Source organism: Eupeodes corollae, chromosome 1 (genome assembly GCF_945859685.1).
Source record: "Eupeodes corollae chromosome 1, idEupCoro1.1, whole genome shotgun sequence".
Taxonomy (NCBI): Eukaryota; Metazoa; Arthropoda; class Insecta; order Diptera; family Syrphidae; genus Eupeodes; species Eupeodes corollae.
The window spans coordinates 227,552,222-227,578,076 of NC_079147.1; the positions used below are offsets into that span (position 1 = coordinate 227,552,222).

At 31.4% G+C, this 25,855-nt stretch overlaps 1 protein-coding gene across 2 annotated transcripts in view; it reads right to left on the reverse strand.

Moving 5' to 3' along the window:
* Window positions 1-25,855, reverse strand: part of LOC129953830 (unconventional myosin-XV) — an 88,384-nt gene that overhangs the window by 59,826 nt on the left and 2,703 nt on the right. For both annotated transcript variants that reach the window (XM_056067314.1, XM_056067313.1), the window contains exon 2: window positions 5,206-5,526. In XM_056067314.1, the coding sequence (XP_055923289.1) occupies window positions 5,206-5,331 (126 nt within the window). In that variant the 5' untranslated portion in view covers window positions 5,332-5,526. The remainder of the gene's footprint in view (window positions 1-5,205; window positions 5,527-25,855) is intronic.

Genomic DNA, 25,855 nt, shown 5'->3' on the forward strand with positions numbered 1-25,855 from the left:
AAGTTTAATAAGCAATCATCTGCTTTTTGTTTGTACTAAACTTTATTTGCATTGAAAGATTGTTTACAAGTTGTAGTCTTTTTCTCAAAAGCCAAGAGGAGCGACACGTCCTGTTTGATAATCGTCTAAGCTAGTTTGAATTGGTTCAGTATTCTGTATTATTAAACATGACAAGCAGTTGCTACAAGTTTCAACCTATGCAGTAAGATAGATAAACGTCAGAATGATGAATGAATGCTTTTAATAAGGTCACATAATCTACAAGTTAATCAGATCTAAATGCAAAAAGCAGAAAAACGAAAGCCTTGCACAAAATTATAGAACAAATGTATCTTCCAAAATATCGAACAGAAACACGTTACTCGTACATTAAGGTGCTTCTTTGTAAATGTTTGTATTTTGTTTCGGTTCTGCAATTTGTCAAAAATGTCAACAAAAATCTTTTCCCCTGGACCTTTGAGTCCTTAAATTATTTATATTTTGCGTTCGCCCAAGCCATTTTAAAGATCATCTAAATATATAAAATAACTGGTGTGTTGTAGACTTGTTGTTTTCAGTTTGGGAATATTTTTTTTTGAAGTTGGTCCTTTTGACAGCTGTCATTTGGTTTTGTCTATTTCATAATAAATAGCCTTACCTGAACAATGTTTGCAAATTGTGTTAATTTATTGAAACAATCAATTCATTGAAGTAAATCTCGGGTCGAGAGCCTGTGGCGTTTCCTCCAAGTTTGCGTGATATCAAGTGGTATATTCTTTTTTGAGTTATTTAAAGAGAAGCGACGGTTTTTATTTAAATATTCTGAGTTTTAATATTCATGGATTCACATTTGAAACATGGCTTGAGGTAGATAATGATGAATACTATAATAAGTGGCTAAGCAATTATGTATTGAAAAGCATACCGGCTGTGAAAATTCATAGAAAGGGAAGCAATGGGTGGATTTTTATTTGATTTTAAGAAAGTGTTGAATGTAGTTTCGAATTTATGGTAATTGAAGAAGTTATTGTTCTTAGAATAGAAAGCAAGGGGAGGACCGATTATATGTATCGTTCCAGTTTACCTAAATTGCACGCAGTGGTCACGTGATTTCGACAAATTGCAGGATGCTCTTAACTATTTTTTAAAACATAATTTAAATATTGTTGGAGATCTGAATGCGAGAGTTGAATTGGATCAATTTTGGAATGAGCAATTGGCGTATATTTCATCGAAACTGTTATTTGCAAGAAACTCTAAGGATAATATTTTGGATGGAAAGGGAAAGCAACTGATAGTATTTTGTAAGACTTTAGACCTCGCAATTATTAATGGGAGAACCAGAAGTGATAAGCTTGGTGAAATAACTTTTTTAGCTGCGAAAGGCTCTTCAACAAATAATTTTTGCTGCGTAGCAACCGATTGTGTGAAAATAATTAAAGATTTTAAGGTTGGTAGTCAACACTTTTCGGATCACATGCCAATGGAAGGGGCATTGAATGGGGCGTTCTCTGTGTCAGTGGAACCGATCTGCAACTACTACCAAAACTAATACTGAGAGATCGTCATATTGAAGTTTTTCTGCAGAACTTATCCTTGGAGCTAGCTCAAATGCACCTGGAACGCGAAAAACCCATTCGATTACATTTCCTTGATGAAATGATAATCAAAAGTGCGCCAAAAAATATTCAAAGACGGCATACCCAAAAATAAATGGTTCAATCGGGATTGTGAAAAACCGAGAGAGAGAAGGCATTCCGGCAGCTTGATTTATACCGTAAATTCCATACATACAAGAAAATGTACTTAGAAGGTAACTAGAGTCTAAAACTAATTTGTACGAACTCGAAGAAAAATCATTTTGCTCAACTAGTGCAGGAAGCTTCAAACGCAAACAATGCAAAACAATTTTGGAAAGCTATGAGATGTATATCTGGCCGATCCTTCACAATTGGTGTTAACTTACACCCTAATATACTTAAGGAGCATTTCTTCAAACTTCTCAATCCAATAAACAACAGCCAATAGTACAATATGCCAGCCCTATAAGCCCTATAGTAGAAAACGACTAACTAGATAGATGCATAAGTTTGGAGGAAGTCAAAGAGGCCCTCGCAAAAACAAAGTTGAACAAAGCCCCAGGGGAAAACAGAATACCTTTTGAGTGCTACAAGACTTTTACAGAAGAGGCTTTAATTATGCTGACTTACTCTTTTAATTACATATTTAACTTCAGTAATTTACCACAAGGCTTCCGAATGTTTCCATTACATAAAAAAGGTGACATAAATTTAGCCGAAAATTATAGAGGAATTTCCTTCCTGAACTGTTCATTAAAGATTTTTTCATCTGTTCTTTTCACAAGACTTACAACATGGGCTGATAAGGAGAAGCGGCTTAGTGATTTTCAGGCATTCAACAATCGACCAGATTTTCACTTTAATGAATATTACGCAATCGTTCCAGGACCAGGGCTGGAAGGAGAGTTAAAGTGCTCATGTATGCTAATGATATTGTTCTCTTTTCGGACACGACTCAAGGAATAAGTCGTATGATTTTGGACCTTGAAGAATACTGCGCAAAATGGAATCTCACGGTGAATTTGAGTATGTCCAAAATAATGATATTTCGAAAGGCCGGTGGACGGTATGTCCAAAATGAAAAGTGGACATTTGCTGGTGAAGATATTGAAATCGTCAAGGATATCTTGGCATGAAAATATCATCAACTTTATCTCTGAAAAGTCATCTTTCCAACAAGCTTTAGCTAGCTAATACAGCACTGAACTGTACATGAAAATCCTGCATTAATTCGAGTACACTCAGTTTAAGTGCAAAGTATAAATTTTTTGATGCGACTTCTAAATCAATCATGTTTTACGCTGCTAAGGTTTGATTAAAGAAAGTGAAGAAATTAAAAAATTACTTAGATTTTTTCTCAAGAGATTGTTCAAACTCCCTTCGAACTGTCCAAACAATATGCTTTTATTAAAAAAAGGTATTGTCCCATTATTTACTGCAACCTTGAAGCTTCACTTTGTCTTTATTGCCCAGTCCTCTTCTTATAGACGATAATACTGCACACTTAATTACGACTTAAATGAATCCAATTATTTTCGGGATGAAAATAGTACCTTCAACATATCAACCATTCTTAGAGCAAGAAGAGAATTGCTTAACTTAAATTTTGATTTTCCTTTATTTTGCACTTTATGTAACCTTGGATCTCGAGAGGATGTATTTCATTTTATAGCAATATGCCCGGTTCTCAGTGAGATAAGAAGGGTTTTTTTTGACAGCTCGAAAATATCATTAGCGAGAACAACAAATATTTTAAATGCATGTGAAGGATGGAAGCCACTTGCTGCTGAATTTAAAAAAAGTTTTCGGAAAACAAAAAATACCCAACCATGTAATAAATATTTATTTAAAAACTAAATTTTTTTCTTTAAAAAAAACCTATTATTATAAATTGTTTAAGAAAATATTATTTTATTTGCCATCTGAGGTGACGGCCAAGGCCATACCTTTTAAAGGATTGTACGCTAAATAACTAATGTAAAATATGTAATCAAAGTTACTTTAAAAGAAATAATAAAATAAATCAATCAATTAAAAAAAATAATTATCAAGAAGAGAATATTCGTCGCGTTATTTCTTACATACGGCCCCTAAGTAGCCTCAATTGTTGGAAAAAATAGTCGAAAACAGGGTTTTCAGGCTGAAATTTATTCGAGCCAGACGCAGCAACATTATATTAAATTATATGCGTTTTATGTTTTCTTAAAAACCACACATTGCCCCTTTCTTTAAATTTCTAGAACCCAAAGGCTTTTTAAAGTATCTAAACTAAAAAACTCTCCATTGTTGTTAACTTTTAACTCTCACCAACCAATCTTATTTTAATGTCAATATCTCGTAGATGGCAAAAACCTAAAGAAAAAAATTAAAGACAATTTTATAGGAATTTTAACTTCTTACAAAATAGTCATCAAACTGCTAATATTGATATTTTTCGATATATTATTTGTTGAATGCATTTACGGTCAACATTTGGAAATGTTGATTAGCCGCCCACGCAGCAGGTGAGAATGTGGCGTAAAGTGAGAGACTCAAGTAACGAACATGAACTCAATCTGAACAGCTCATCACTTCACACAATAGACTTAGGAGAATTGTGGACAAAAATTTCCGATTATTCTTTTACGAGTTCGAATTAAAAAACCATTCCCATTGACATCCGTATTGGTACAGCTTAATGGCTGAAAAACAAAAACGCTTCAGCTTCGTCGGTGATACGTTGGGCCGGCTTCGAGGTTGCTTTGAATGACACTTCCAATATGACATTTCTAAAATGGCACTTCTGTCATTAGCAGCTGTTATTTTTTCTCAAAATAAAAAAAATAATAGTTTTGAAATAGAAAAATTTATCGAAGAAGTAGATTACACAGCCTCTAGTAACCAATGGGAATCCCTCTAAAAGCAAATGTATTTTGTTTGCAGACAAAGCAAATGTTCATCAAATTTGAACTAGAGCTTCCGTTTGGAGTCACATTACGTAACATTACGTTATTTCCTTACGATTGTCAAATGAAACGTGAGGTCGAAGATTTATTGTGATAGCATGCATTGAATTCCTGTGGCAGAACTCGTAAACGTCAGCGAAGCCGAAGCTAAAGCGTGTTTGTGTTTCAGCCATAAGTTTGTCAATGACTTTGGTCGAAAAATAGTTTTTTTGTGACGAGGCGCATTTTTATCTTGAAGGCTACATTAAAATTTTGACAAACAAAATTTCCGCATTTAGAGATTGGAAAGCTCACTAGTTATTGTCGAGAACACAAATGCATCCTCTTAGAGTGACAGTTTCGTGATGATTGTGGATCTTCGAATAATTTTTTTTTTTCGAAAACCAAGGTGGTAACTGACTTTTTTTTGACTGAAATTGAGGACATGGCCTTGAAGAGCTTTAGTATTTGACGATGTCAATAGGCTGTTTTGAGCTGATAAGAAAAAAGAAATTCAATCCTCGTTTTTGATACTTATTTGTCGGGGTTGATTATGCACAAATTCAAAGACCAAATTTGGTTATCAACTTGAAATGTAACCAAATAACTATAAAACTATAAGAATAATACAAAACTTAATCCTACGAAATTAAGAAATTTAACTTACAAATAAATACTCAATTAATATTTGAATTCACATAAAACAAAAATATCAGACTTACTTTTCCCTTAATTAATGCTTGCACAACAATAACTTGGGCTGCACGATGTACTTCTTGAATTTCACCAGGAATCGGATGACCTAGACCTGGATCAAACCATACCAAATCGCCTTCCACCCAATCCATGATGGTTATGAATTCTTTCAACCACGTTCCTTAAGGTACTTTTCTGTGTGTTTAATGTTTGTGTTTGCTTTTTATTGAATATTTAAGGTTGATCGATCATTTGGATAGGTTGGTTTCGTCTTCACATTCGTTGCACTTTTGTATCAATATTTTTTAAAAAATATTATAAAAATTTATTGCGAAGGAACATCTTTGCTGGAAATAAGAAAATAAATGTAATTATTATTTAATTATAATTGAAATTATTGTTTTAAATAAAATCTGCATCTTGTGAGAAAGTAACAAATCCTTCATTGGTAATTCTTGTCCTTTTTTCTTTCTCAAACCAACTGTTCGGATTCGGTATAAAACTGAAGGTTACAGAAATAGAAATTCCTAACATAATTCATACATAGGAATGGTTGAGAGTTGTAAATCACTACACCCTACAATTCTCAACGGACTGTTGCGCCACTTAATTAATCTATTTTTTTAATTTAATATTTATGTAAGAACCTTATTATCAATCCGATTAGAAGTTATTGTAATCGGACTAATTTGTCGAATTGAACATTTTACATTTATCCTCCGTATCTAAAGAACGACAAAGGCATTGGGTCTTGTGAAAAAAAAAAGCTTAAAGCTAAAATTTCAATTTTTAAATCGAAGATATTTTTGTGTGAAATTAATGGAACAAAATTGTTTGATACGACAAATAGTTATGGAGATAAACGTGAAAAACTGAAACAATCTCCATGTTTCTCTTAACTTTTTTTTGGGTCATCACCAGACATCCCTTAGTAAGCATAATTCGAACATTTTTAGACTTAATATGAATTGTGTTTTATGCTACAAGGAATGACGTTGATAGTCTTTTTTTATATACAATAAAAACCTTTTAAAAGAAGGTAACAATTGTTTTTCGCAAAGAATATATTAGAACAAGTAACCTTAATCCTTATATACAAAAAATTATTCACACCTGATAAAATAAAAAAAAATCGATGAACAATAGAAAACTACACAAAATAAAACAAAGATCCTTAATTGGTTTCTTCTTCTTCAATATCTCTTAACCAAACAGCTTTAACTTCAACTATAGATTTTCATTCAAATAACAATATGACTTATTAAAAAAAAAGATCAGGTATTTATAGCGCCTAAATGGGAAGTATTCACTGTAGGTTGCACCCCAGCCTCTTTTTATATTAATTTTTGGATGTTGATATTTATTGCAATTTAATTTTTATTATTGTTGGTTTTTTTTATTAATTTTATTTAGTGTTGGAGTTTTTGAGGGTTTTTCAAACAATAGCAACAACAACACGACTACGGCAAGACAATTAAATACGCTCCCACGCGTAGGCTCTCGGTCTTGGTGGGATGCAGATCGCCACTCCTCTAAGCTTTGAACAGTATAAGTAATAATGTTTATTGTGTGTTTTAAATTCTTAATATTTTAGTGTGTTAAATACTTAACAAGGTCTACAAAACCTCTATTCTGATCTAAAACAATTTATTTGCGATTAGCGAACAATACAGTTGCGGTTGCTATTCTGAAGAAGGTATAATTTACTATATGAAGAAGTTCTCTTTAAGTTACCTTCAATTTACTGACCTTGCTTTTAGCAAGAAAAATGTGTATACAAAATCAACAGACCATAACCAGGCCAATTAGCACCTATAACTTTTATCGTAATAAATCGTAGTTAACAGTCTTCTCTTTAATGACAGTTGTTTATACGGTTCAACAAAGACAGAAAACCTATAAATTTAAATATTGTATCTATAAAATTTTCTCTTCTTTCCTTTCAAATGTGAATTTAACAATAATTTCATAAAAAAAAGGCGTTTATTTTTGCTGATGATGGTAAAGCCTAAGTACCTACCACAAAAAACAAAAACAATTTCTTAAACATGAGTTAAACAAAACTAAGCATACAAATTTCTTTTCATTTTTAGTTTTTTACTTTCTCTAAAGTACCAACCTATACCTACCTACAATAACGCTGTACGCATTTTTGATACCTCCGGCATTTTCTTATATACCTTTACTATAATAAAAATACTTTAAAATCTTTTAAGAGGTCTCTCTTAAGTCATGAAATTCTTTAACATTTGATCACGTTTCGTTACCGCCGCCGTCGGTCGCCGGCCGTAATCATTGACTCCATCGGTTATACCCGGGGAAATTTGTAAATTAAATTATTATTTTACTCAAATATAAAAATAACAGTTCAACTTATTTAGATTATAACTTTTGATAAAGTCGCGCGCATCTTAAATCAAATAGAAATTTCCGCACCTGATGGTGGTGTTTTCTTAGATTTACGAGTATTTAGGTTAAAAACTTTATTTGGAAATTGATTTTTGAATCCCATAAGATATTTACAATTAATTACAAAAATAAAACACGAGGTCATTTGGCTCATTTGAATGCAGTTACCATCATAGCATTCAATGCAATCTAGACCAATATTTGTACTTAAAGGTGAAAGCTAAAGTACATCGAATAACTCTGCTACTTAGCGCGAAAGCTGAAAAGATCAACAACCAGGTCACACGTACTATTTTTCCGGACTGTAGGTAATTGATTATGTCTACACTGTCCGTCTACTATATTTTGTTTTGTATTCTCGTATCAGCATAGTTTTGAAATGATATACCTACTAACATGGATTTAAACACAGAGAGGAGTTTGTTTAAAGATCTAAAGAACTTAGATGTTATCCCTGCAGGTTCAACAGCCTTCAGATATGTTCCTTAATTTATTGGAACATAAATAGTTTTTGTACATTGTTTAGGTCAGTATTCATTATTGAATGTTCATTGATAAATTCTTTGAAACCGGCGCAAAGTGTGGAATGTTAAAGAAAGTTTGAAGAAATGTCAATTCTATTTGAAATATTTTTAAAGCCAAATTCAGTTCAGTAGCAGATCATTTCAAAAACAAATTATCAACTCCAAATGGGCGCCTGACTTGGCGATAGCGTGGGAATTTAATTAAAGATTCTTAAGTTTATGCGAAAACTATTTTTTTGAGCTTATATGAAATCCAATTTTTCAAACTTGCTAACATTAAATTTGTTGTCTTAATAAACAAAGTAAATAAAAAGCTTAAAATATCATATATCGCCTAGGGCTCGCACTTTCTACCGTCCGGCTTTGCATAGATGTTCCTATTTAAAAGCCAAACACATCAAAAATGTTTCTTGGGTGTGGTACAAGTTGATGTCTCACAAAAGGTTCGTTCACATATTCCGATTAGCAATCTTTAAGAAAGTAAAAGCGATTCTTTTAAATAATTTCTGGTCAAACTTCTTTGACCAATTTTAATGGTTTTGAAAGAAAATAAGAGGCATAAGAATTATGAACAATCAAAACCTTTTTTAGGAAAGTTCACACAACATTTTTCTTTCTATGAATAATCTGCCTAGTGTCCAAGTAAAAAAAGAAGAGTCATTAATCAAGTTGAGGATGTAGGAATTATGATAAACATTACCGTTTTACACGTTCGATCACAACAATTAATTATAATTTCATGATATTTACTACACTGTGCAATAAGGAAATACATGTTATAAAGAAGAAATAAAGTGAAAAGTTGAGAAAGTTTTTGCACTAATTTTTCATGTTAACAATTCAAGACAAATTTATTTGTCAATAACTGAGAAACTTTTATATATCAATTTCAATAGAATGGTTTTGAACCTGTTTTTCTCTAACTAGTTAAAGTCAGTAAAGTCTAAAATTTGAATCTATATTTTTCGCCTTGTGTGAAGCTTCTACCAAGCATAATTTTGACGTTTAATTTAAGGTTGAATCAAACTTAGATTTTAGATGTGTGAATTCCGCTAAAGGGGGTTTCTATCAAGCCCAACTTTAGCTGAAATTCTGTCAAGATTTTAGAAGTTTCCTTATACGAAATTAAATTCATTTTTCAAGTTTACTAATTTCATATACGAAATCTACTTTTTCCACTAGTTTCATATACGAAATCCACCTTAAAAATCTAGTCGTCATTTTTAAAGCTGTCATCTTGTGACGTTTGACAAGTAAAAACTACGCTATTACTAAAATTGAAACAATGCTTGTACAATTTCCAACAGCACAGGTTCAATTGGAGAGGTTCAGACTACATTTACAGTCTAAAGTACAGCACTCTTTGAACGTACATTTTGAGAAAGCTAATTATTTAGTTAGTAAATAAATAATCAGCTGTCATTTTGACGTAAGTGGAATATACTTGAAAGTAAGGGAGGTTTTATCAATTAAATTTGCAGACAACTTTCCAATAAAATTGCCTTAATTGGAAAGAAATTTTTTGGCAGTTGGCCAATCAGAAACTTGAATTAGAACCTTGACCTAACATTAAATCGCCTGTGTCGTCTGAAACTGCCTATTGTTAAAATCTAATACAAAAATGGTGAACATTTTACAATCATCATCAAAATCAAATGGGGTGGCGCAACAGTCCGTTGTGAACCAGGGCCTAGTGACTTACAACTCTCAACCATTCCTGTGTGCGAGTACTGTTGTCAGGAATGGAAGGGACCTACAATTTAATGCCGAATCCGAACGGCTAGTTTGAGAAAGCACTTTTTCATGACAAGAATTACTCTTGAAGGATTTGTCAATTCCTCGCAAGAGGCAGTACCCGCGAAAATTAATTTTTTAAATTAAGGTGGCACAGGCAGGGATTGAACCCAAGACCCCTTGCATGACAGTCCAACGCACTAACCATCATGCCACGGGTACTACAATCATCATAGTTCGCCAAAATAAAGCACATTTAAGTTACCGGGATCGGAAAGCAACTTCTTGGCTGAAAAAGTTTAAGCTATTTGAACTAGTTTTAGTAATAAGGAGAATAAAAGCCGTTTTCAAGAAAACTTAGGCTTGTTCATCTTTGGAATAAGGAATCCCACAAACGACTTACATTGTACTAAGGTTTTATGGCTTTTAGAATGCAGTTAAAATAAAAACTTAAGGCAGTCAATAACCAGCAACATCATATCTTCGCTGATTGATCCAAAATTTGTATCAAAAACTGGGGCCTATTTTTTTTCAGAGGTTCTCAACCCAAAGGCGTCAAAAGCATTTGCTTTTTGATGCATTCAGCACTTAGAAGGAAAAAGAAGGGCAAGAAAACTCATACTGTTGCGAACATTTTTCGTAAATTCCAACATTGATCTTGTTTCCAAACATCAAGTTTTTAACGCAACAGTCAATACTTGTATGTGTTTTATTAACTCCCCATAGGAAGTCCGTTTTGTCAAAATGAAAATGTTGACATTTCTCGACGTTTCCAGGTCTCTAGAGTAAAATAAAAGATTTTTGGAAAGATACCTGTGCGTGCGCGTGTACGTTCGCGACGTTTTTTTCGTCGTCAATAGCTCAAGAACCAGAAGAGATATCGACTCCAAATAAATGTTGGTATACAGATAATAATGCAGAAAGATGCAGAAAGAGCTCTCAAAAAATTGCGTGGGTGGTTTTTTAATTGAAAATTTTGGTTAACTCTAAATATCTCACGAACCAATAAAGCAAGAGACTTGAATTAAAATTTGTATTAAATATTGTAAAGTGATACGAAACTAGTATATTTTTAACGTTGTTTTTATAAATCAAAACACTAAAAAAAATATTTGTCAACTAGAAAATTTAAGGAACAAAAAATGATTTTATCTCCAAAACAATTTTGTGCAACGAAGAATAACGGTTTTAGCATTTGGTGAAATCTTGAGAAAAATTGAAGTGACAGTTTTTTTTTATAAAAAATAAAATAAATAAATAAATTGGGTGGCGTAACAGTCCGTTAAGAACTTGGGCCTAGTGACTTACAACTCTCAACCATTCCTGTGTGTTTACAGTTTATATGCCGAATCCGAACGGCTAATTTGAAAAGGACTTTTTCATAACAAGAGTTACTCTTGGAGAATTTGTCAATTCCTCGCAAAAGCGTGAAAAGACTTAAGATGGCATAGGCAGGTATCGAACCCAAGATATCTGGCATGACAGTCCAACGCACTTTTTTTTCAAATTCATTTTTATTTATTCAATCTTAAACCTATCTTAAAGCTAGACAAAAATTCATAAAACTAGCCTAATTATCCATAACTTACAACTAACTTAATGGTCCCATACGGACACTCTAAGTTAAACTATAACACTTAAAACTAATGCCTTTCGGCCCTAAGATCTATTAGTCCAACGCACTAACCATCATGCCACGGGTACTTAAAAATAAAAACCTAAAAGAAAAAACATTAAAAATCGATTTTACACTTAAATATCTTTTCAAAACTTTGAGATATTGGGTTTAAACTAATTTTATCTTATGAGAAATATCGTTTTCAACATTTAGTTAAATTTTGAGAAAAATCGAATTGACATAGTTATTTTACAAAAAATTAAAATCTAAAACAAATTAATAAAAGTTGGAAAAAAAAAGATTTTCTACTAAAATATCTTTTGAAAAATTTAAGATTCAAATGTATTTTATTTTATAAAAAATATTGTTTTCCAGATTCAGGAATGTTTTTTACTCTAACATTTAGTTTTTTTTATACAAAATTAAAATCTACAAAAAATAGTACGCAAAATTGGTAAAAACTGATGTTTGGTTCTCGATATCTCGTGAAAAATAGAAAACATTGGCTTTAAATTGATTTAATTCATCCAATTTGTATTTGTTTATATTAGAAATAAAAACTTTTAAGAAATGCTACTAAAATTGGTAAAAATTGGTTTTTGAAAAAAAATCTCGTTAATCAAAATAGATTTTGAAATCTAAATTTTTAAATGTTGTAGAATAATTTAACTGATAACTTTTTTAACAAAACACGAAAACCAACAGACGGGATGGAAAGTGTGGTCAGTGTGGGTCGCATCCTATCCTCTTTTTTATCAAGCTTTTGGAGTCAGCCCTTTTGAAGCTGTCCAAAAATGTTTCTTGAAGCGACCGCTGCCCCATCTCTACACAAAAATATGCCTTGCACTTTGAGTCTGGGTTACCTCCCAGTCATTTCAAAAATTTGAAGGCTCACTCCTAATATTCGACTTGCACTTAACTAAACTATCTACATCGGCTTCGAGAGTAATATACAAAAATCTATAAAAAATTAATAAAAACTATATATCTGAATTTATAATCACGATTTTATATTATTATATATTACCTTAATTACTTAGCCCATAGAGCCAATCTTCAGCAAATATTCATTTTGTGCAACAAGAGATTCTGTTTTCCATTTCAATTCTGAATTGCAAAAAAATACAAGAAATTCTAAGAGCATACTTCGGATCCGGGTTGGATCATTTTTTTTAACCACTTATTGTTTTTAAATGTTGATATGATTTACCAAAACATTTTGTATACATTTTGAGGACGTTAACAGTGTGCAAATTTCAATATTGCAACAAAAACTCAATCTCATTCTATGATTGCATGATGCAATACCACAAATACCATATATCTTTTCTAATAATTAATTGAAAAGAGGATGAAATCATGAAATTCATAGAAATCTGATTGATGCTAAAATGTATCTTCATACTTTGCAAAAGAAAAATATCGATATTACTATACTTTCATGCATAATGTCTACATTATGAACATTTAAAATGTTAATCTTTTGAATTCATGCGTGGTAGATGGTACAAACAAAATTGAAGTATTCAATGAAAGCATGATATCATAAAGCATGATATATCAAGAAAAAATATCAAAATAGACATACCAATTTTATTTTCAATGTAAAACACAATCAATGACGGGTGTTTATTTAATTTATACAGTCGACTCTCCTTAAGTCGAAACTCTGCTTAATTTGGAAATGTTGAGTATTTTATGTCATTCCTTTCAGTGTTCTATACAAAAACTCTAGCTCGAGCAATTTACTTTTGGGCAAAACGATTTTGTTTTTTTTCTGCGCAAATAGTTCGAACAATCACATTCTAGAATAGCAAAAAAATTCGTCGTTCGTTTGCTTTTTTCTATTTTTTTATTGATTTCAGGAAGGTGGGGTTATGAAAACATATAAAAATATGAAAACCAATTTATTTTAGAAATTAAAAAGGGAATAAAGAAAAAATCAATAACTATAGAAGATTTTATCATTATCCGAAATATTCTTTTATCAATATGGGCAAAAATTACAGCAGCGATATGATTTTGCAACAAGCAGTGTTTTTATTACATTCTGATGGAGCAAGAACTTTTTTGTTGTTTTTTATTAAAATCATTATACATATGCATTTAGTTTTTACCAAATAAACATTAAAAAAAGTGAAGAAAATGACACTACCACTCGAATTTTCCTTAAACTCTAAATCGAACAATTTCTGTTTTCCCTGAGAATTCAACTTAGAGAGAGTCGACTGTATATAGATATAAATGAATGAATTACGACTCAATGGAAGCAATTTAATGATTTCTTAACATATTACAATTATTAAAGCAATCTTTTGTTAGCAAACACTTTCTTTAAAAATTAAGTAAACTGTTTCGAAAAACAAAAATACAAATTTCGCCAGTTCATTGCACCTTTCGCTTATCGTGCATATAAGCATTTATTGCTAAATAAAATACATTTGATGCATCATGCATCATATTTTAATTGTTTTCTTGTTGTTATATAAAATAATGACCGGTATCATGAAAGATGAAAGATTATAAAATTTTAATTTTGTTTACTTATATTTTATGTTATGAGCTACACGTATAATGCACTGCAAAATTGATGATATTTAAGAAGGTTACCCATCTTCTTTGATAACCTTTAGAAAAAACATCCTTGCTGCATCTTCAAAAGTATGTATACTTACTTCGTTTTTTGAGACATCTTCCCACTCACGATCTCACAATAAATGATGTAAAGTTTTTGCAAGTAACTATACCTACCTAACCTATGTACCTACCTACACTACAAGTTTTTATATAGAAACCTAGAGATTTTAAGGTGTGATTCCCGTTCTCGTGATGATGAAATGACAACTTAAAAAAAAAAAAAAAAAGACAATACAACAAAACTATCTGACATTATAGCATCTTATATCTTCAAGATGTGTATGCAAAAGCTATTCGCGCAATACAGGTATTTCTTTATAAGAGATGACACAAAAAAACGAGACAAAATTCGTCATAGATACCTACTTACTGATGCACAGGGTGGTTCAAAAAAGGTAATTTAATTTCATTTAGGTTGAAACAAACTTGCGGATGGCATTATTTGACTTGTTTTTTTTTTGCTAGCTTTGAATCGTGTGTATTATAAGATTTATTCTTAAAAGTTAGGTTGTTGATATTAAGTTCCAGGTAGCCTTAGTAGTTATGGTAATGACAGAAACGTTCGTTTTCCAGAACGTTGTTGCAGCGTTTCCTAGGAAGAACGCATACGTTTAAAAACTTTTCCAAACATTTAAATAGTGAGGAAAACTACTTCAAATGCATTTTTTCCTTTCACGACAAACATTAGGTCTCAGCTTCAGGTCTATTGTTTTTAAGTTACACAAGGAAACAAGTGTGAGGTTAGCCACACTCAGATTTTGAACCTACTTGTTTCAGAACAAAAATCCAAAAAACAGTTCTATTCGATCCTAAAGTTTGTGTGCGTTTGTGTATACAGTTACTCCCAGAATTGAGCATGCACTCATATGAAAATGAGTGTAAGATATAATTCGTTACTTTTAGTATTCCACATGCGACGTTTTGGCAAGTTTTTTTTCTTTTTGTAATTATAAGAAATCCTTAAACGGAATTCAGGAAACAGAATTTTTAGCCAGTGGAAGGATAACTTTTGAATTCATTGACAAATGGAAATTTCTAGACATTTTTAAAAAAAAAGTATAAAGTAGTCCGTAGAAAAACTGAATTTACATTTTACTTTCAACATGATGCTTAACATAGTACATCGTTTGTTGTGCAGGAATGGTTGCTTTATACTGTCACAAACCAGTTCAAGTCTTAATACCTGAGCCACCGGACATTAATACCATTGAACTCAAGCATTCGAAATCAGTTGAAAACAAAGGTCAGCGAATTTTTTGGAGAATAACACCCCCATCTTCAAAAGGCTGTTATATTGGGTATAATTAGATGATCAAATGTGTTAAACTCGTGTTCACTTTCAATTTTACGCCATTTATTTTTTAGATAGTTTATGTTTCTAAGATCTCAGAGATTTCCGAGAAATATATATGTAAACAGCATTTTTCACACAAATTTTTAAATTTTGCTGTCAGAAATCTGAGAACAAAATTTGTATGATTCGATTTTTCTAGAATTCTCTATCGCACAATTCAAAAACGATAATTTCATTCTCCTGCTCTGCGAATCAGTCTAAAAAAAATTTCAGAAATCTTAGAAATCCTCTCATAAAAGAAGCCTGGAAAACCGAAAGCTTCCCCGATAAATGGAAGAAAGGAATCATCGTCAAGCTCCCAAAAAAGGAGATCTTATAAAGTGCGAAAACTGGAGAGGAATTTGCGTTCAACCTGCCGTTGCCAAAAAAGAAGCAAAAGTTGTACTGCAACGCATCAGAGAACACTTTAAGACCACACTCGAAGCCAAACAAGCAGGATTCGGCGGTGGATCCTCCTGTATTGATCATATTAACACCCTGCGGATCGTTATTGAACAGTGCGTTGATAATCGAGCACCACTATACTTGCTGTTCATCGACTTCGAGAAGGCCTTTGATAGCGTTAAACAGGGAGTACACCTGGTTAGCTTTGCGTAGGAGAGGCATCCCAAGCAACATATGATGGATCCAAGTGTCACGTTCTGCACGATAGTAGGTTGTCAGATGATTTTGAAATCCGTAGCGGAGTCAGGCAAGGCTGTATTCTGTCGCCAATATTGTGTTTGTTGGTGATAAGCGATGTACTGCGCGCAGCTTTGTCAGATAGTGGAGGGATCCAATTGACTTTGACATCCTATTTAAAGCACTTAGATTACGCGGAAGATGCTTGCTTACTCTCTCATAGGATCATGGATCTCCATCAAATGAGAACAAGTGTGGAGAGAGAAGCAGAAGCTGTAGGGCTGAAAATAATTCCGGCAAAAACTAAAATGATCAGTCCTGGAATTCGACCATCCTCTCAAATAAATATTTCCTTGCAATTGGTGGAAAAAGTGGAGAGCTTTCAATGTCTTAGAAGTAACTTCTCCATCGAAGGCGGAAACAAACAAGACTCCATCTGCCCCATCCGCAAAGCAAAAGTGGCATTTGGTATTCTGTCAAAAATTTGGAGGAATAACTCTATCAGCTTAAGCACAAAGCTACGACTGTTTCGCACAAATGTCAAAACTGTGCTTCTTTATCGGTTCAGCACTTGGAAGGTTACTTCAGCCATTACAAGAAAGCTGCAAACCTTCGTGAATAGATGTCTTCGTAACATCCTAAGGATTTTTCTATTTTCTGGACGGAATTTTATTTTCCTGAACAGCTGATACTCTTATGTTCAAAAGTGAAGGAAGCCATTCAACTGATTTTTGTTCCAATTTCACACAATTCCGATGACAGATTTCTGTCAGTAAAAGTTTCTCGGTGGATTTCAATCAGGAAACTTTTAATGATAGCTCTAAACGACCTGTCAAAAGAATTACAATGTTTGTTTTTTTTTTACTGATGAACACCAATGAAAGCTATAACTGGTGCCTTAGGATAAATCCGCCAACCGTGTTTTGAAACATTTTTCTTTTACAGGTATTTGACTATTGTCAGCTCATTGGTTATTGTCGGAGTACTGACTAACCATTGATTTGACAAAATTCTAAGATCTGATATTTATATTTAGTTTATATGTTATTGTAAGCTAGCACTTTTCCAAGAAAATGAGATTCTAACTGTAGACAAATTATTTATATTTTAGTATAGTTGTCAAGATAGCTGAGATTGTAGGTGAAAATGATGTATTCACAGTTTATAAAAACGCTTTTAAATCACCTTCTTCGACAGTAAACTTCAACATTTTAAAAGTACATTATTTACATTGTCACTTATACAGGACTTTCCAATAAGAGATTTCATTTTGAAAATAATTTAAAACAGTCGCCATGGCTATGCTTGGGCTTTATGAAATGTTCCATGACCAATGCCCCGATAATTTCATGAATTCTAAACTTAAGGTTTTGATTGGATTGTGCAGCATTGGTATAGACCATATCTTTCACTTGGTCCCAAATAAATCACAAGATCTCACAGTGCGCATTTTTTATCAACTCGAGAAATACTACAGTTAGGAAACTTGTCTTTCAAAGTTGATGTTGTTTAGTTGGTTGTGTGGAACGTTGCTCCGCCTTGTTGAAACTAAACGTTCTTGAAGAAGATTTTTTGATGAAAAACCGGATCAATTGAAGCGTTTTAGAAACCGAACAGCGAACTAAACTTTACGTGGCTTTATCTGTTTTTATTCAAAATAAGGTGGAATGTTTATTGAGGTATGCCTTGCCAAAAAACTAAAGCTTTGGTTAATCGTGCATTGTTGTACTTTTATTAATAATGTACTTTTTACTTGTCAACTAATAAAAGAAAATAGCTTCAAAAGTGACAGCTGTCTAAATAGCGGACTATAAAGAATGAAACTTTTTATTTTTAAACCCTTTTATTTCCAGCCTTGGTAAAGTATTTTAGCCGATGTTTGATAGTTTAGCTCAAAAACAATTTGTTAATGACTTTCCATATGGATTTTAAATAAATAGCCCATACTACAGCTCTGTTAAATCCTTAGAAAACAAAAAGACCATTTAGAATTAAAATGAAAAAATAAATATATATTATTATTATGTCATGCTTTCTTTACTGGAAATATAACGAGCAACCCTGTAACATATGTATTAACATTAAAAAAAAACATAAAATTTATTCAAAGCAATAAGTTAACAGACAGGATTTTTTTTATCACCGAACTTTTAATCTAAAACTTAAAAAATGTTTGAGGTAAGCAATTGGAAAACAAAATTTCACTCTTATATTATGTATCTTTTAAATACTTAGAATACACAAAACGGTTACCCATATTTTCTTTTTGCTTACTTTTCTTCTTTTGAACGTTCGTGTAAAATCGAGCTCTGAATATTAATAAATCGCTTAAGAAGGTTAGAAATAGACGCGTACGAAAAATAGAAAAATGTTTGCAGTTGATAGGTTAATGAACGGACGACGACGCACGTTTATATCTTTCCAGGTAGCTAGCGTAACGGATACAATAATTTATTGGCACCCTTTTTCATCAAAGCTGTAATTTGTTGAGGTGCATATTATCGACTAGTTTAGCAAATATTAAAAACAATAACTGAAGTAATAAAGAGGGTAAAAAATATGTTCTGTAAAGAGTGGCAACTTATTTCTTTAAGTTGTTTTTGTATATTGAAATACAAACTTAGGATTTATGCAGTTAATTAATGTAAAAATATTTGAAATAAAAGAGGTATTATATTAGTCATGCTATGTTCTTATAAGTTATTCTCAAAGTGTGTGTATTGATATTAAAAGTAAAAACATAATAATTTCGCTATCGAGTGCCAATACCCTCTGACCTAGTTTTATTTTTGTTTATATATTTATTTTTTTATTATTAACGCCCTCTACTTGTTTTGGAATAAAGAAATAAAATTTCTAGTACAAAATAAACACTGACCAGTCATGTGTATTTAAATACATAATTCATAACAAATTAGAAAGTCGGCGGAAAAAAATCCACACCTTTAGATTTATTTCGATTGCAATTTTGTGTACGCTTTTAAAGCGTCAACTTTACCCATACCCAGAGTAAAGTATAATATTCCAACTGACCATACTTTGACTGATAATTTCAGAAATATAATGAAGAAAATAAAGAGTAAAAAACGGAATAAGTAAGAAGTAAGAAAAAAAAGAAACTTATTGAAGAATTTATATAGAAACTCTAGAGAGAAGAAATAATAAAACTATACGAAAGAGCTGAAGCAAGAACGTGAAGCGGTTTTTTAACGTCGTCGTCGTATTCGGACGGTGCAACGGGCGGCGGGAGCTGCATGGTCATTGGTGGTGGTTTGAGTAGTGCGTGGCTATAATGGACATGAATATAACCGGAACCTGTTTAGCATTTTTTAAAGCTCATCTAGAACAGTTAGACAGTGATATTCTTTCCGTTTGTTGTTGTTGTTTTTGGTAAGTTTATTTTGCCTTTAAAACCTACGACACCATGACTGTTTCCCGATGTAATGTAATATTGACAACAAACCAGTGTTATTATTATGAAAAAAATACTACCTGATGACTTACAGATCAATTACAGAAAAAAATACTTTCTATGAAATGTTTATTTTTCATTCTGTTGACTTATGTTTCATTACTTTTATATTAATTCAAATGGGAGGAGTATTCTTTATTTCAAAAATAATATTATTAAAGTTAAATAAAACATCAGGTTTTTATTCAAACAAACATTTTTACGATGGAGAAGTTTGTTAGTTCACAATAATATTTCTTTCGCTCGTGCATCAGCATGGAAAAGAAGTATTTTTAAAGTAAGGTGAAAAGTGTCCTGGGACATGGTATACACTTTTTTTTTAACTATTTTTTTCTTTTTGGAAAAATTACTTAAAAACACATTTTTGAAATATTGTTGCTCTAAAAGATATCTCAAAAATGATGCTTCTTTTAAATTTGAATCAACTTATCTTTGCGTGTGATTGAATTCTTTTGAACGCAATAATTGGTCCTAGAAATGATTTATTGCTTCCAAAATATGATCGCCTAAACCTCTAAACTTTCTATGAGACAAATCTGAATATATCTTTTGAATTGGCTTACCATAAGGTCTAAAATGATTTGTTTTATAAATATATAGACTAATCCACAGTGATTAAATTGTGTGTATCAAAATCTAATGGCGGGGACTTATACAGGGTCCGGTAAAAAGATCTCCCATATCCATCTTGTTGGAACCAGATGGAAATAAGCCTCGTCAGACGAAATTAAAACAGCATTAAGGGGAATGTTTTGAACCACCATTACGTATATATTCCTCTACGACAAATGCGCGATTCTCGCCGTGCCACGCCATTATGACCTCTATCTATCTATACCCGGAATGCCATTTTATCTATAAATAGCTTTAAATATAAACGTCTAAAAATACGGGAGGTTTTTTTTGCCGGAAGAGGATGAAATTAAATTACAAGTATTATATGTGTTCCAGTCTATTTGAATATTTGGGTATTTATTTTAAAAGTTAAATTAAATTTAAAGTCTTAAAATTATTTACTTTGATGCCAACAAAAATTATATACATTTCATGAATATTTTCATAAAAAGGGCGTTTTACAAAAGATTGTTTATATTTAAAAGTTATATTATTGCTTTACAACTTTTATCTCCCAAGTCATAAACACTTACTTCGGGGAACAACACAAATATTCATTACAACACCTTCTTTTAAGCTTAAATATCTAAGATTTCGAACGAATAATTTTGAAAAAAAAAATGAATCATCAAACAAAAAGTTTACCAAAATATTTTACTGAGAAATAAATTTGACTCCTTTAACTTACACTGCAAACCACTAGGATGTGTCCACATTTTAGAACCGCTTTTTATAGCTTTTTAATTTATGATTACAAGTTTGAAAAATTAAAAGGTAAATAGAAAAATAGCGTTGGAATTCCCCAAGATCAAAAAATAAAGTACTCAAAAAGAGTATAACAAAGTGCGTCACTAGAATAATGCCACATTCAAAATTTTGGGAAAAATAAATGAAATCAGAGTATTTACATTTTATAGTTTGAAAAAATGTATTTATAATGTTTGTTTACATTAGTAATGACTATTTCCGTCAATTTCTGATATAACCTCTATAAGACAGTCTAAAATGGACACATTCCATAATTTTTAATAATTACAGAAAATTTGGACCCAGTAATCATAAAAAGCATCGAATCAGTTGTCTTTCAGCTCTATTCTGCTATTCACGTGGATCGTTTATTCGATTCGCCCGTTCGATTCCCTTTAACACTGCCTTTCCATTCTGCTACAAATCGGTTGGACTACATTGTACTAAACCAATTTGACATTCACGTAAACAGCTGTTCATGTGACAATCTTGAGAATGTTGGATAAATTGTTTTGATTCATTCAAAAATTAAGTTTAATCAATTCAATTGTTTAATTTGTGTAATTTTTGGTAATGGAAATTATCGGACTTTTTATTCCAATTGTAAACAAATTAATAAATTAGAGAAAGAGAAAGCTTCGGAGAAATGTTAGAAAGTCAAACAAAAAAGGAGGTTGAGCCTGTCTCTTAGGGTATTCCAAAATTCTCGGAGGTCTTCGGATTATCGTTTTGAAATATCTGTATTCAATTTCATTACAGAAGAAATTATTGTTGTAAATTGTTCCTTGTATGTCGTTCTTCCCCTAAAAGTATTAATAATCTTTTATTTATAAAAAAAATATTCTTCATTGAGCAATACATTAATAACAATTAGCAAACCAGACATCAATTGAAAAATCCGCTACATTTCTTATGTGAAAATTGCGGAAATGAATTGTATAGAATAAACGCTTTTACGTGAATAGAAGAATAAAACGCAGCATTACCGACGTTATCGACATACACAGATTCACTGCGAATGAATAGCACAATAGTGATTAGTGAAAATTCAAGGAAAATTCCACCCGATGAATATCAGAATGGGGCTGTTTGTCTTCAAATTGTCTGCCAACTTCATGAACTTTATAAAAAAACCATGGCCAAATGTTTTCAATTATGTTAAAGTGTGGTGATTATAGGGGCAATGGTAAAAGTTTCCAATTCTTCTGATTGAATTTTCATCTTCTAATAACCCTCGAAGTGTGAACTGAGGCATTGTTTTTTTTTTGGAAAATACAAGGCAAAATTCCAACAACGCTTTTTATTTTGGAAACGTTTTCTTTAGCTGCCAAAGTCCTTCCAGAGCCCACTTTTGTTTCAAATTAATTTAAAACAGTTGTTTTCAAAACTCTTTTAGATATTCTGTACAAATAATTTTAAAAGATCGCAATTGTAAACTCCTACAAACATTTTTAAAAGATCGCACTTTTTAAACTCCTGCACGGAAATATTGGCAGTGGCCTCATCCTTGTGGAGTATTTTTATCCCAATTTCGTTTCTAATTTTAAGAATTTGTAATGGTAAAATACGTATCTATTCCCAGGTATAGTAAAAGTTTCCGCCAGCTAAGAAAAGCGAAAATCTATTTCAAAATGTGTGGCCTCAACATAGTGGTTGGCAGTGTATTTAGATTTTCAAAGCTTATTTGGATTTCGAAGGCTTGTTTCAGTTTACTTGCTATTCTCATAAATCATCGTTTAATGGCTAAATTAAAATGACTTTGAACCGGCTTTTATACATATTATTAATACAAATATCTTATTACGTAACACAACAATACAATGCTATATTTGTGTGGCACATCATTCTGAGTGAACTTATTCATTCAATAAAAATAAACTGGTCAGATAACTAAGTTCGAAACTTAAATCAATTACAAAAAAAAGATGCTGGGATTTGACCCACACTGATAACTTCCTATCTTTTTCCTTCTGTTAAAAAAATGTTTGAAGTCAACATGTTTCTTTTTACTCATAAAGCTTGAGTCGAAAATCATTTCTTATCATTTTTGTTTGTGTTGTAGGTTTTCGTGTTTTGTAGAAAAAAGTTGTCAATTAATTTTTGTTCTAAAACATTAACTAACGAATTTTCAGCAGTTGAAGCAGCATTTTTTGAAAGATTTTATTTCTTATAAAAAATACCGATTGGATTTTCTAAGAACATTATCTACATTAACGAGAAAATTTGTATAGAATAAAATAGTTATTGAAAATTTCGTTGTTAACGTAAGAAAAATCCAATCGGAATTGTTTTTTTTTAAAGGAATAAAAGCTTTCAAAAAATGCTCTTCATCTATTCTCGAAATATTCAAACCAAACATCAGTTTTTACCAATTTGACGTAGTTTTTTTTTAAAAATTCTTATCTAAATATATATAAATTACGTGGCACGATGTTTGTCCGCGATGGACTCCTAAACTACTAATCAGAGACATCTGTTGACTTGGTTGAGTAAGTATTCAATAAATCGCGCTATGTCAAACTTCCACAAGTTTTATATAAGCTACAATTTAATAGCATAACCACCATATGTTGCTGAGCCTTAAGTATAGATTAAATTTATTCGTGATTCATTCTTGAAGCAAACATTTTAACTAGTCAGTTTAAAGGAAAAGTCGTCCTGTTGCCACGTATTACAATGAAACCATCAGATTCTACCATGCCCTTCAGAAGGTTACAGTTTCCCATTAGTTTAGCTTTTGCCATTTCTATAAATAAGTCTCAAGGTCAAACAATGTCCATTTGTGGTTTAGATTTGGGATCTCCATGTTTTTCTCACGGGCAGCTTTATGTTGCATGTTCATGTGTAGAAAAACCATCAAACCTATTTGTGCACCGATTAGTGATTAATTATATTGAAACTAAAAGTATTTATAATTCAAAAAAATAAATATCATTGTTAGAAGATTTTAAACTAACCGCCCGACCTACCTCATTTATAAGTTTAAAGCATATTGCACATGAGCTACGAACTACGAACTGTGAATTGTGGATGTTCGCATATTTTGACTTTTCTTTATTTTTATTTTCGCAGACAGCGACGAATTGAATTGCCCTTTTCTCCATATTTTCCTCAACCATGATCTTTTACACAAAAACAAAACAAGAGTGGTATAATTTTGAGGTTATGTAGCGAGCGAATAGTTTAAGAGTTTGACAGTTCGTAGCAACCACACTGTAATTCGTTACTACCAAACACTGTTTTTGTAAATTTTATTATCCTAACATTAGTGTCAATTGGTTTCTCATAATTTAAATGTGTTTTTTGTTTTTAATTGACTGTTTGAAATGCGTAAAATCACGTTTGTTCGTCCATTCGTTCGTTGTTCGCTTCATTAAAAAAATAATAATCCATTTTAAATTTTATTCTTTTTTATTGATTTTTGCTGTAGGTACATCAACTGTACAAACATTTTGATCAATTATGTCAAAAGTTCTAGCAAGGGTTAACGGTAGTAGAAAATTAGTCATGAAGGTTGCCATGTTTTTTACAAATGACGTATATGTTAAAAAGAATGGTGGTACCTGCGTCTGATGTTCTGCTACTGTTCCTTTTAAATAGTTTACAATATTGTAATATGTTTATAACGTTATCCCCAGCAACGTGTGGCCGGGTCAGCTAGTTTTTTTTATAAACAAAAACTGACAGTTCGATTTTTCTAAAAATTTTAATAAATTTCTAAAATAATATTTTGTATACGATAAAATTAATGTGAAGATATTCGAGTTGAAAAATCGGTTTTTACGAACTTTTATTTTATTTAATTTTTTGTAAAAAAAAATTTACTTTGATTTTTCTTAAAGTTTTACTGGATGTCAAACACTATATTCTTTATTGCATGAAATTATTCTGTGATTAAAAATTGTATTCAATGTCTTTCTTTGATTTCAAGATTTGAGTTTGAAAAGTTTGAATTTTCTAAAAATTTAACCACATAACAAAAACTACATTATTCATTAAAATTAAGAAAACAAGTCATGTTTTTTAGTTATAATTAATTTTAATTGTGTATAAAAATGTTTAAATTCATAAAATAAAATTTAATTGAAGTCGACAAATTTATTGGTTCGAAAATACTTGAAACAAACCACATTTTTCATTCTTTTTAAATAATAAATATTTGTTCTTGTTATTAAAAAAAAAATTGTATCTTTGATGGTTCTTAAGGTGTAAAAGAAATTCTGAACATACAGCTTATGGACTTACGAAGACACTCACGAACAGACGTCTCTATAAAAACCCATGCATTGAGATTTAGGGACCTTGAAAAGTCAAGAAATGTCAAAATTTTCAGTTCTACAAATCGGACAAATTATTAACAAAATATCCCACACCTAAAACTTATATTTTTCGTTGAATCTAGATAAAACTGGACTTAATTTTACTGAACCACTCTAAACTTAGGATAATAAGAAAGAATGAACGACGTTTAATTGAAGCTTTATATTAAAATTTAGCCTTTTTAACTTCCCATAGGAAGTTATTGTAATACGTCCTTACGTTCGCGACACTTCTTTCGTCGTTCATAGCTCAATAACCAGAAGAGATATCGACTTTAAATAAATTTTGTTTTACAAATAATAGTGCTCTCAAGAAAATTGTGTTTTTTTACCATAGCATTTTAAAAAAAAGGTGAACATTTTGGTTGGCCCTAAATATCTCACGAACCAATAACGCTAGAGACTTGAATAAAATTTTATATTATATATCGTAACGTGATGGCAACGAAGTATATTTTTGGAAAAAAATCCAACTAACGTTTTATATAAATCAAAAAACCTGAAAAAATGTGTCACCTAAAAAATTTTACGAATAAAAAATTGTTTTATCTCCAAAACAATTTTGCGCAACGAAAATTTTGAGATAGTTGAATTGGCAGTTTTTTATAAACCATAAAAACCTAAAA